Source organism: Athene cunicularia, assembly GCF_003259725.1.
Source record: "Athene cunicularia isolate RWA chromosome 2 unlocalized genomic scaffold, athCun1 chr2_part1, whole genome shotgun sequence".
Taxonomy (NCBI): Eukaryota; Metazoa; Chordata; class Aves; order Strigiformes; family Strigidae; genus Athene; species Athene cunicularia.
Genome location: NW_020799095.1, coordinates 106,781,054 through 106,792,500, shown reverse-complemented (window position 1 = coordinate 106,792,500; position 11,447 = coordinate 106,781,054). Strand labels below are relative to the sequence as shown.

Below are 11,447 nucleotides of genomic sequence, written 5' to 3'. Positions count from 1 at the left end.
AGCCTCAGGAATAAAATCAATATCTTAGTTGTCTGCACTTAATTTTTATTGCAGTCTCAATGTTTGGCACATGTGCATGGATCTGTGACTGAAATTAGTCTGAATTACCTTTAGAAACTCTACAGTAGTGTCATTCATTGTACTATTTGTAAAAACAACTGGCAAATTCTGTATAAATTTTCACAGAGCACGGGAACAGTAACTTTTCTTATTCTGTTTTCAGACATATATACACACCACAACATCATGTTATTTAACTTTAGAAAGGGAAATGTTACCTCTCTGTCAAGATAATTTGCAAGATGTAGTTCTCCAGTATATTTATTCATAATGAACATGGGTGGACCTGAAGGTTCCTGACTCTCTATTTTGAAGGCAATTTTAGAATTCAAGTGATTAGGTTCATCTGCATCTGATGCAATTATTTTCATCACCAGTGTGTCTAAGAATAAAAAATAATAGTTAAAAAAAAATCAGAAAATCTGTTTTGTTCCTGCAAAAAACTCAAGACAGTGCTTGGTGCATAAAAGTGATAGAATGCTGTCTGTTCATTGACGTTTACAAAGAAAAACAAAAGTTTGATTTTGTAGTACTGATTCTGACTGAATGTTGATGGCTCTAAAATGCATTAAAAATTAAGATCAGATGGAGTAATGCAGATTTTCACTGAGCTTCTTGAAATCATCATAGGGACTGTGTAAAACCAGTAAGTACTGAGCTTGTAGATAATGTAAGATACCTCCACAGTTTTAAATGAGAATTTCTAGAAAGTAGAAAAAGAGCATTAGGTACCGGTGCCTCAGTGCTATTCGCATGTCTAATGCTCATTGTTGCCCTTTTGGTAAAAAAGACCATTTTAATGTTTTAAGTAAGGGTTTATGTAGTAATATTCTACTGAAACTGCAATACTCAGGCTATAAATACAAATATTTGAACTAGGAAAAATAGGAAAAAACATATTTTATATAACCTCAAAGAAAATAAGAGTAGGCGCAATGTGGTTGGTTTTGTGGTTTGTTTTTTTTTTTTTTTTTTTTTTTAAATGAGAAAAAATGAACTGATTTATTGTAAAGTTTCACATCTGAAAGAATTTGCATGATGGTATGGTTCGAAACTGGAATATTCAGCATTTATGTGTGGGAGCAAAGGGGGAAGGAAACATTGCTGCTTAATTTTAGGCAATAATCTCGGGCCCCAGCTTGAATAGCACTTGGAGATGCATCTGCCACTCCTTTCTCTGCAGCAGTCCTGGCCAATATATGTTGTTGCCTAATAAAAAGTAGAATGAGGACCCCAGGTTTATATTAACTGTATTCTTGGAGTTTCACTTACTGTACTCTAATAGGCATAACATAGTTACTTACTGTCCATACTGCTTTCTTCAACAGATCCTGTAAATACTGTTTGTGCAAATATAGGAGGGTTATCATTTATATCCAGAACTCTGACTCGAAGTTCAAGAGGTGGTTCCAAATCTATACCCGTCACTGAGTGCTTAGCAAAGCAACGTATCTAGATAAAGAGATTTACTTGTTTTAAAACCAAAAGTGAAGTAAGCAAAGTAACAATCTGAAACAAATAAATTTGTTTCTATCTGCTCTCCCTGCCCCCCCTGGATCCATCATTATAAAGGTAAAAGAAAAGGGGGAGTACTTACAACAAATACTGGGGTTACTTCCCTATCCACTATTGATGTTATATTAATTTCTCCTGTTCTGGGGTTAACAACAAATATTCCATAGGGGGCACGATCAATTCCAACTCCAGAGATGCTGTATGTGATTGGATGTTTTTCTTCACAATCTGATCGGATCTACAATAATAGATAATAATAATTTATGCCAGTTTACTGAGGACACCTGCAGGGTTTTTTTTTCCTATTAGTTCCTGTAAAAAAATTCTACATAATTTCAGTTTCTCGACTACGTATCACAAGATTCAATTGTCAGAACCAATGGAAACCTCTTCTACAAAACAGTCAGCCTAGAGATACATCTCCCTTTAAGTGCTGGACAGGTTTTCTATTTGTCTTAAATCTTCTGACAGGGAAGTAAAGAGGGAAACTTCCAAGAATGTCACACTGTGGCTGGACCTCAGTAAGGGCACAGTCACGGTGAGGGGATAGGAAGACTTCTTTGCTCTGTTGCCCACGGAAGTCATGCACTATCCTTGAACTTCTGCTCAGGAGTTTCCCAGGGTGAGAAAGAAAAGAAAAATATTGCAATGTAGTACACAGATGCTGCATACAAAGAGGCTGTCGTTGGAGCTGTCTGGGAAGTAGACTGATGGCAGTGTTCTAGGAAACCTTTGGTGAGACCTTTAGCAGCCACGTTGGTTCACCTTATCAGATTGTCTCAGCAGAGCTGGAAATATTGCATAATATTTCTTTTATTCTACATTCCTTGCTTTGACGACTCTAAGCAAATATATTTTAAAATCTCTCTTATCAGCTTATCTTTAGAAAAAACTTCTTTGTCAGTGAACACTTTTTTCTTTCTACTTACTTTGGCAATTGGATTCCTCTTAGAATTATCTTCTCCTTCTCTACAAGCTGCAGCAAATTTTATCCATTCACGTTTTTGTCTTCTGAAGGTTTTCCATCTTGCCATTCCATTTTCATCCCATTCTTTTACCTTTGACAGAGAGTTCAAGTATCATACGACCAGTAACCGTAATTCATTTAAAATTAATACAGACATTTAGAATTTCCAATGATAAGGAGAAAAGGGATTTTTATAGATCATGTTCTTTTTTCATATGTCTGCAGGTTCCCAACTCTAAGAATGTACATGTTTACTTGAAAATTATTCCTATTCCCATTCCTATTACGTTCAGGAGAACTTCTCTTGAGAGGGTGAGCAGGTTATTACCTGCAACTGTTTAATATTTAAATATGTTTTCAGTCTTCAAGTTCAGAAATGTCTTAGTTCAGTATTTTCCATCTCATTGTTGCATCAGTTACATTTACTTTCATCAAAAAATCAGTTCTGAAAGAAATATATATTACCTCCACATGAAATCCTGCGCTGAAATCAAAGAGTACCTGAAAGAACAATAAGAAGATTGACATATACAAACGCAGGGGAAAATGCAGTGAGCAAAACCCAACTGCCATACATTGCTATACTTCAGGACTGGAGCAGTTCTTTTTCTTAAATCTATTGCAATAGCCTATGTAGGCAGTAGCCACAGGATTTCCATAAATGAATTTCTGTGCAATTCTTTTTTTTTTTTTTTTTTAATATATCCATCCCTTGAATTCTTTGACAGCTATCACCTTCAAAATAAATTCTGTCTTTCAAGGAAGAACTTTGAGTGGATGTGCAGTAGCGAATTCAAGTTACACCTATATCAAAATACAGCTTTCACACAGATTTTTAGGTTGTAACACCTCAGCTGAAGAGAGGAGTAGTTGCAAGAGTTTTTACTGAAAAGTATGTCTAGGAAACTAGAAAAGGAGTATTTATTCTAAAGAATTTATTATTTATTTTTCTTATTTAGGAAGACCTAGAGTACTTAATCAAAAAGAACAAAAATGTTTTATTGAAACTGCCCACTGATGTTGGAGAGTTTCAATGTAAGATGAAAAGCCAAGTGCAGTTATTGGGCAGATTTCCCTGGAGTGCAGTGGGCTTTGATTTGAGGTCTAACAATGCAACCAAAGTCTTGAGTAAATAAGGGTGGCAGGATCGGATGCAATATGTAATTACTTTAAAATGAAAATAATAAAGAATCTCTACTTTCTTGATTAGCACAAAAGAAGGCACAGTTTAATTAACCTTGTTCCTAAGTAAGATGTGAAAATGAAGTTCACTTGGTGAATGTACTTTTTCAGAGTATAACTTTTGGGTTTAGGACCTGAGTCTGCACTCTTCAGATGATAAAAGGTGAAGAATATGGGAATTGCAGGACTGGATGCTTGCTTCATTCATCATTGGGAGAAACAAAAATATCCAGGTGACTCAAGAAGTGTTGCAGAGCTTCTCTTTTCTTGCCAAATATGGTTAACAGCTGTAGTTATCAATTTTCCACTTTCCTTCTTATTTCCCAGTATTGTTCATTTTTTTTTTTTTTTTTTTTTTTTTTCTGATTTGTTTTATCTGATGAATTTTATGTCAGTTATACTTGGATAAAATCTGTTACAATCTTCCTCTATGGTAGCTTTACCTCATGGGACTTTCTTCACTTCAAATTTATTGCGTTGTTCTGTCAAGGCTGGAAGATGGGCACAGACTTCTTTCCACTTACTTCATGATAAAGCAGTCTTTTACATGCAACAGATTAATGAACAGCAGCTCCACCCTCCCTCTCTCTTCCCTCTTCTCCACATTTACCTATATTCCATAAGAGGTTCACCATCTGTCCTTTACAGATCAATGTCTCCAGTGATCCAATCTTGCGCAGAACATTCCCTGAGACCTTGGCACATAATGCCTGACCTAATCTACTTCTGAATGAGGGAATTTAGGTTGTGAAACTGCCCATCTGGTGTGCATATACCTTGAAATTTATCGGACTATTCATGGAGTAAGGATTTCTTTCTATTGACATAAACAGTTAAGAAAGTACTCTGGAGAAAAATCATTACAATATGTTAATGTTGTGCTGAAAGCATGAATACATTTTTTAATCTGAGTTTATGTTTTGGTGACTATTTAAATCTCTAGCTGCAGAATGGGGTTCAAACTCATGTGCAGCCATTATTCATCTCAGAGAAGGGACAATATCAGACTCCATTTTAAACTGTGGGTTTTTTTCACACCAGTGGGAGCATCAGGCCTGTCCTTTTATAATCGACCTTAGATCTTGGGGAAGCAAGGGAGAGTAGAAGGGGCAGATTACACCCTCACCAGAGAACCTGAGTGATGAAGTCCACCAGAAATAGCACTGACTCAACGTGTTTTATCAGTTGATTCCACTGGCAGAGCAGAGCCTGCTTTGGTGAGTGCAGTGAAATCCTCTCCACCCTTAGGCTGAAATCCCTTCTGGCATGCAAGCAATTATCCTGACCCAGAAAAGTATGGGTGTACACCTCTCAGTGCAATGTTAGTGAATCTTGTCTACTGTCTGCATCCTGTGGTCAATTCTGTTATTTAACAGTGAGACTAATACCTTACATCCAGGCACATCACTCTCATAGCAGGCTTAACTGAACTCATTAGCAGGCCTAATTGAAAAACTGTGTCGAGTGTCCCTGAAATAAGAATTATGCCTATAAAGAATTATGTTCTTTAAGGACATGAATATCCATAAAACACTTGATTTCAGCCTATAAGGAGTTCTGTTTTCAAGCAATGAAGAATATACATATTAAACTGGAGTTTCATCCTTTGTTTTTGAGCACCAATAATGGGAATGTCAAGAATTCATTCATCACTAATGCTGGGGATTCTAAATTTAGGCCCTCTATTTCCACACTTGTCCTGTGCTGACTAAGGAAAATCCCATTCTGCTACACGTTGCTAATGGAAGATCTTGAAAGAAGTCTTGGTAGCTGTGAATCCGGAGTCCTTAGTACAGTTTGTGATATTATTTGAAAAGGCTGATCCGAGCTTGATGTCTGCATTTATCTCTCTCAGTTACTGCTGTGTTACAAGAAGGAGGGCAGGCAGACACCAGACAAAGTTATCTAGCATCAGCTAAACCACAACCATTCTGGAGTGACATCTATCCAACTTGATCCAGCGATGGAGGTTCCTGTGCCTTCTCAACTAATGTTTTCCAGTTCTTCACTGTCACTAGCAGTTAGAATGGTCCCCCCACCCCAGCTGTCTATTTCTAATATCTTTCTGTGATGCAAACCCTTTTTTTCTAGTGCTGTTGTCAGCAGAGAGGTACTGTCTCTTAGCAGCTAGCTCCAGCATACATGTAGGTAGTGAACAAATTTCCCTTCTAAACTAATATTCGAGTACAGTACTTTCCATAGATTCAGTGATTAATTAAATCAATAGGAGCCATTAGAATGTGTGGGATGCATCCTGAGGACCTTGAGGTAGGCAAGCTGATCAGAATGATATTGAGATTTGCTGTCTTGTTAGTCTCTGAGAGACTGTGAAAAATGGAAACTCTCCAGGGAAACTAGAGGCCCATTGCACAAGCTGTTTCTGGCTTCTGTTGGAAGAGGTGTAGGCAGGAAACATTTATGGTGACTATCACTTGCAAAGTGGCCTGTCTGAAAGCTTGTGTTTTATCATAATGATACACAGCCTGAACCTTGTGTCCAAAATGACATCTTAGTCACACTGGAGTTATTCTGGATTTATTCTGATGTAACTGGGAATAGAGTTAGCCCCATAGGATGTGTATGGTTCTTTGCACCTTCAAAGCAATTTGCAAACAAGAATTAACTAATCATTAATTGACTGCCAAGCAATATTATACGCAATTATGGAATCCTCCCTCCTCCACCTACTCAAATCTAAATGACTGAACACACCTTTAACGTCTTCCCAGCATTATTCATATTGGATCTGCTTCTCTCTCTTTGAAGTCAACAGCGGTATTGTTATTGGCCTGGATGGGAGGAGTGCTGAGAACTCACACATACTATATTAGTCATCAGAGTGCCATGGTAGCTCTGGTTGTGTCAGCGTTTTGGGATTTTTACATCTTTCCTACTCAGCCAAAGCTCTGACTAGTAAAGGGTTGAAATAATGATCCCTTCTCTGTATTCATTCTGCATGTCTTAAAAAAATTATAAATCAGTGCATATGAAATAATGAGAAGCAAAGTTGAAACATAAGACAAAACCTCATACTTTCAAAAGAAGCCATTTGATATGTTTTTGTCTATACTTTTCAATTTCATAGATCACTAATGAATGCGCTTCTTCCAATTTAAAGGAGAAGTTTTTCGGGATTACTTTTCTGGCATTTTGTCTTCTAACCTGCAGAAGTCAGGTGTTTCTATTCCTTCTGTGTTAGCAGCTGACATCAATATTTTATGTTGCACCCAGCATGGAGAATCCATTGCTATTTCAGCAGAAGTATGACAATGCTTGTGTCAGTCAGGAGAACATATTCCAAAGTTTTATTTATTTTAAAATATGTTTATTCAAAGAACTGACCACTTTGGGAGTTTCCACTGAGATTGTTTATCTTCTGCTGAGTCATACAGAAATAATGAATTTCCATACAGTAACTGAGCTTAACCATTAGAAAAATGAACGGAAAAGTAATTTCAGTACAGGGTGTATGCCATTATCATTCAAATTTGAGTTTTTCAAATTAGTCATGCTAAGTCCCCTCAGTAAATCTCCTCAATAAAACCTGAATTTTAATATGGTTTAGAGTGCTCTAGCAGCAAAGTCATCTTCGGTTATAGGCTATTTTTACTTAAGAATGTAAAACTGCAGATTTAAGAACCCAATCTTAGGTGATAATTCCTGGATGTGGAATTGCTTTAGTTTCGATTTCTACAAGAAAATTCTTTGGCAGAAAAACCTTCAGGTTCTTGGCTACATCCTGGCAGATGTTTCCTATGCATAAGCAAGGAGAGGATTTGGCCCCTTAATATTTTTATGTGCAACCAAGTTATGAGTAGGAGGTGTAACCATAGCAAAAAAAAAAAAAAAAAGGTAGATAACACATGGGAAAATGTAGCCAGACAAAAGTGCATATAAGAGATGTGGTGAATTTACAATTATTAGGTGTCACATGATAGCTGGCAGGAGAAGAGTCATACCTGATCAAACAGATTATTTCCATAAAACGTGTCTGTGCAAGTATCACAAACAGAACTCCCTTACTCATGAGAATAATGCCTTTGAAGTCACATGAGCAAGGGTTGCAGAATCAGTCCCACCAATGGTGAAATGCATATAGAAAATTATTAGTTTCAGGGCTGGTAAATTTTCTTTTTTTGAAAGTGAGGTAATGTACTAAAATGTGTGTAACTCCACAGCAATTTTATTTGATACAATTTATTAGCAATATACTAACCAGACACACCATTCAGACAGGTGATTTTCATGAAAAATTAATTAATCTGAAAACCAAGACTGTTTCTCAGAATACATTAAAATTGGATACATAATTTATAATTTATTTAATCTCTACAGTTTGTCCGTCAGCTTTCTATAAAGTGCTGAAAGATGTTAGTAAGCTGTACAAGCCACCATGAACACTGCTGTGCAGAAGAACACATAATAAGAACAACAGTTGTTCCCTCTTGGTAGTAAAAGTTCAATATTTCATAGTCATCAAAACAAAATAGCAGTTTTCACAATTGCTCCTTTTTCCTGACCAAACATGTATCCGGCGTCAGTCACAATTGTAACAATAATATAATGAAAGAATGAAAATTGCTCCGGAGTTCTGAAGGACGATAAAGCAGCAAAATCTCTTTTGAATGGACAGATCTTAGATGCAGTACAGTCACCCTTTTTTGAACGTCGACACGTAAGGAGTATGCACCACCAGGTAACTGAGTAAAACAAATAGTCACTAATGCTACATGAAAATCCAGAGGTGCTAGCATGATGTGTAGCATGCGAATCTCAGAGACCTCTGCGCTGCATTGAGCAAGCTGAAACTCATCCGAACCGTAACTTGTTTTTGCCAAGTTTTGTCACTGTTTGCTTGGCTGTGCCCTGTGTTTGTTAGTTCTACTTTACTGACTGTAGAGCTGTCACCTAAAATTCATGGATTATCTCTTCAAAGTAAGTTTTAGAATTTAATATTCTCTAACAAAAAACACTTTTCCCCTGACTATAACATTTCTAGAGCGGTCAGTAATGAGAAGTTAACAAACATTTATGGTTAATAATGTGTACAGTGTAAAATTGTGTGAAAGCCACAAAAGGACATAACTATAATAGAAATCCTACTCTTCAATCTTCAGGGCCTTAAACCTCTACCTAATTTCAGAAGAGCAGCACAGATGAGCAAAAACAGTTCACACAAAAACCAAATTGCAGCTGTAGAAGGGCCTCCATAATTCTTTTAATCCTTTCTGGGTAATTCTGTACCTTGATGAACACATTGTGTAACTATGCCACTTGACCACTGCCACAACTTTCCTTTTACAGTGAGAAAAACAAGCCCAAAGAGCAACACTTGCGTCATGTATTCACTTGTTCAGCACATGGCGGCTCAGGCACTTAATGCACTACAAGACAGGAATGCTTTGTAATGTGAAATAATAGGACAAGTCTTGATTTTTACTCAGCTAAGATCTTCACTAAATTTCATGGTTTTCTCTTGAATATAGCCGTAGGATTTGGCCAGCTCTGAAGTGCTCTTCCTAATAAGTTTAGAAAAAGAGATTTGCTCTTCATATTCCCTCAACTGATTAAAAAAAAAAAAAAAAAACAAACACCAAAAAAACAAAAGACATAGAACCAAATGATATCCAGTCAAGTTATTAGGATTTTTATAACGATAAGACTTTGTTTGATAACAGTGACTCCTTAAATAGTAGCCACAGACAACATTCACCTGAAAAGTCATGCATTAAACATAGAAAGTCACATATTGATGTCAACAGACTGCAGAAATACAAAATCAAAAGAAACATTTGTCAGCATTTAATGAAAAACTAAATTATTTGTATAGAATCTTCAGAAGTGCAGTTTAAAATAAACAAAGTTTTGGTTTTTACGCTAAATGTCACAAGATTTTTTTGGGGGAGTAGATTACACTGTAAAATGTAAGGGTCTGCTGAGAAAGACACAACAAGAGTTTACAAGTATAGTTCTAAAATCTGACTTACCAATAAAAGGAACAGAAAAGCAGCTGTTCGGTGAGGGAGCCAATCCATGGCATCTGACTTCTTGGATACAAGTCCAACTGAGTTATGGTTACAAGGCTGTTCCTTTTCCCCTCCCCCCCCCCAACTCTGGTGTCTATTTAAAAAGACACTCGGTAGATGTCCTTATACTCAGCCCTTCAAGGTGTCTCTGCCTCCCTCTGAGGGAAGCACTGAAGATGCTGTATAACAGAGTGTCTTTCCCCACCCCAAAATCCTGGGCTGGTCTCACCTGAAACGCTTGACAACATCATTATTGCTTGCAGGTAAAATCTGAGAGACACGCCTTAATTCTTATTGCACTGAAACCCTTTGTTGGATACGAAAAGGGTACGTTTTAAAAACAGAAGGCAAGCTTCGCTGAAAAGATACTGAGTGATTTATAAATTACTCACAACATAAGGAATCATTAAAATCGTAACTTATCGTTGCTTTGAGTGCAATTACCAGTTTTCTCCTTGCACCAAGTATAATAGAAGAGCTTAATGAATATTACCGTACAGAATATGGACTTTAAGAAGTGATTAGTTTGAATTAAAATTTAAGTCCATTTGTTTACTTCCAGACACGATGTAGTCAGTTCCATACACGTTCACAGAAGCACAGCACTCAGAGCAAAATGGGGTTGTCATTAAAGAGGTAACATATTCATTTTGGGGAAAAAATAGTGTTTTATTCATTAGGCCACAAGAATAACTGAAGCAGAGGAAGGAGACTTTCAGCTTTCACCAACTGCAAAGCCTCCTCATGCCATACCTTTCCCTTCCTATGGGTTGTGCTCTTGTTGACATGGTGGAGAGGCAGATGTGCACATGTCCCATGCCAGAGAAACAGGAGAGCTGCTCAAATCAACAGGTAGTGGAGGAAAGGGAGGATGTGCTGCACAGCTCACTACCGGCCTCATTTTGGATGGCACGAGCATAAATATGTGAGGGACTGAGAAATCAGAGAGGGTTTCCCACTTTGCTCAGTGATAGGTCCCTCTGTTCTGCAACAGAGGCATTGCAAATCCTTTCTTGTGTCCTTGGGACACCTGAACTGCCTCATAATGGGCAAGAAAAAGATAGAGTGAACTTCTGCTCTGCCACTGAACATGGGAGGAGTGTGCATGCTGCATCCCTGAAAGTGCAATATGACTTCTGTGCTCCTGAACCTGCCAAGCCCACCACAGTGCTGGACATCTCCCAGGACTGAACTCCACGTGGGAAAAGAGGGCTCAGCACCTCTGGGGTTACTCAGCACCTCCCAGAACAAGTCCCCGTGCTCCTGCTGGGTAAGCAGCTTCACAGCATGCCGTGCGTACACACCGCTTAGCATGGGTGCTTTGCTGCCGTGCAGCTGGCTGGGGCTGCCAAAGCCATTCATGCATGTCCCTGCTGTCACTCAGCTTTTGGTACTGAACTCACTGTGCCCAGCAGTGAGTCAGTGATGCAAACTGGGACAGGCAGTGTTAAATGGATCATATCTAGATTTTTCTCTTTTCTGGGAAATTTTCAACAATCTGAAATTTGCTTTTGGCTTAAGTAAAAAAAAAAAAAAAAAAAAAAAGTTATTCGTTGCACATATAAAATATGCATAATATTTTAATGAACCAAAGTATCTTATTTCAGAACTTTTGCTTAATCAAGTATTCCAAAAGATGCCAATTTAAAACCATTTTTCCTTCTAGATTTTCCAGATGTTTTCTTTAGAGGGTTGTG

At 37.6% G+C, this 11,447-nt stretch overlaps 1 protein-coding gene across 1 annotated transcript in view; it reads right to left on the bottom strand.

Annotated features, from left to right (window-relative positions):
* The window catches only part of LOC113476767 (desmoglein-1-like), a 21,337-nt gene extending 11,578 nt beyond the window's left edge, over positions 1–9,759 (bottom strand). The window contains exons 1-6 of the mRNA XM_026842676.1: positions 9,712–9,759; positions 3,008–3,043; positions 2,505–2,633; positions 1,658–1,813; positions 1,365–1,512; positions 279–442 (exon numbers count right to left, since the gene is read on the bottom strand). Coding sequence (XP_026698477.1) covers positions 279–442; positions 1,365–1,512; positions 1,658–1,813; positions 2,505–2,633; positions 3,008–3,043; positions 9,712–9,759 — 681 coding nt within the window. The remainder of the gene's footprint in view (positions 1–278; positions 443–1,364; positions 1,513–1,657; positions 1,814–2,504; positions 2,634–3,007; positions 3,044–9,711) is intronic.
* Positions 9,760–11,447: the final 1,688 nt, after the last annotated feature.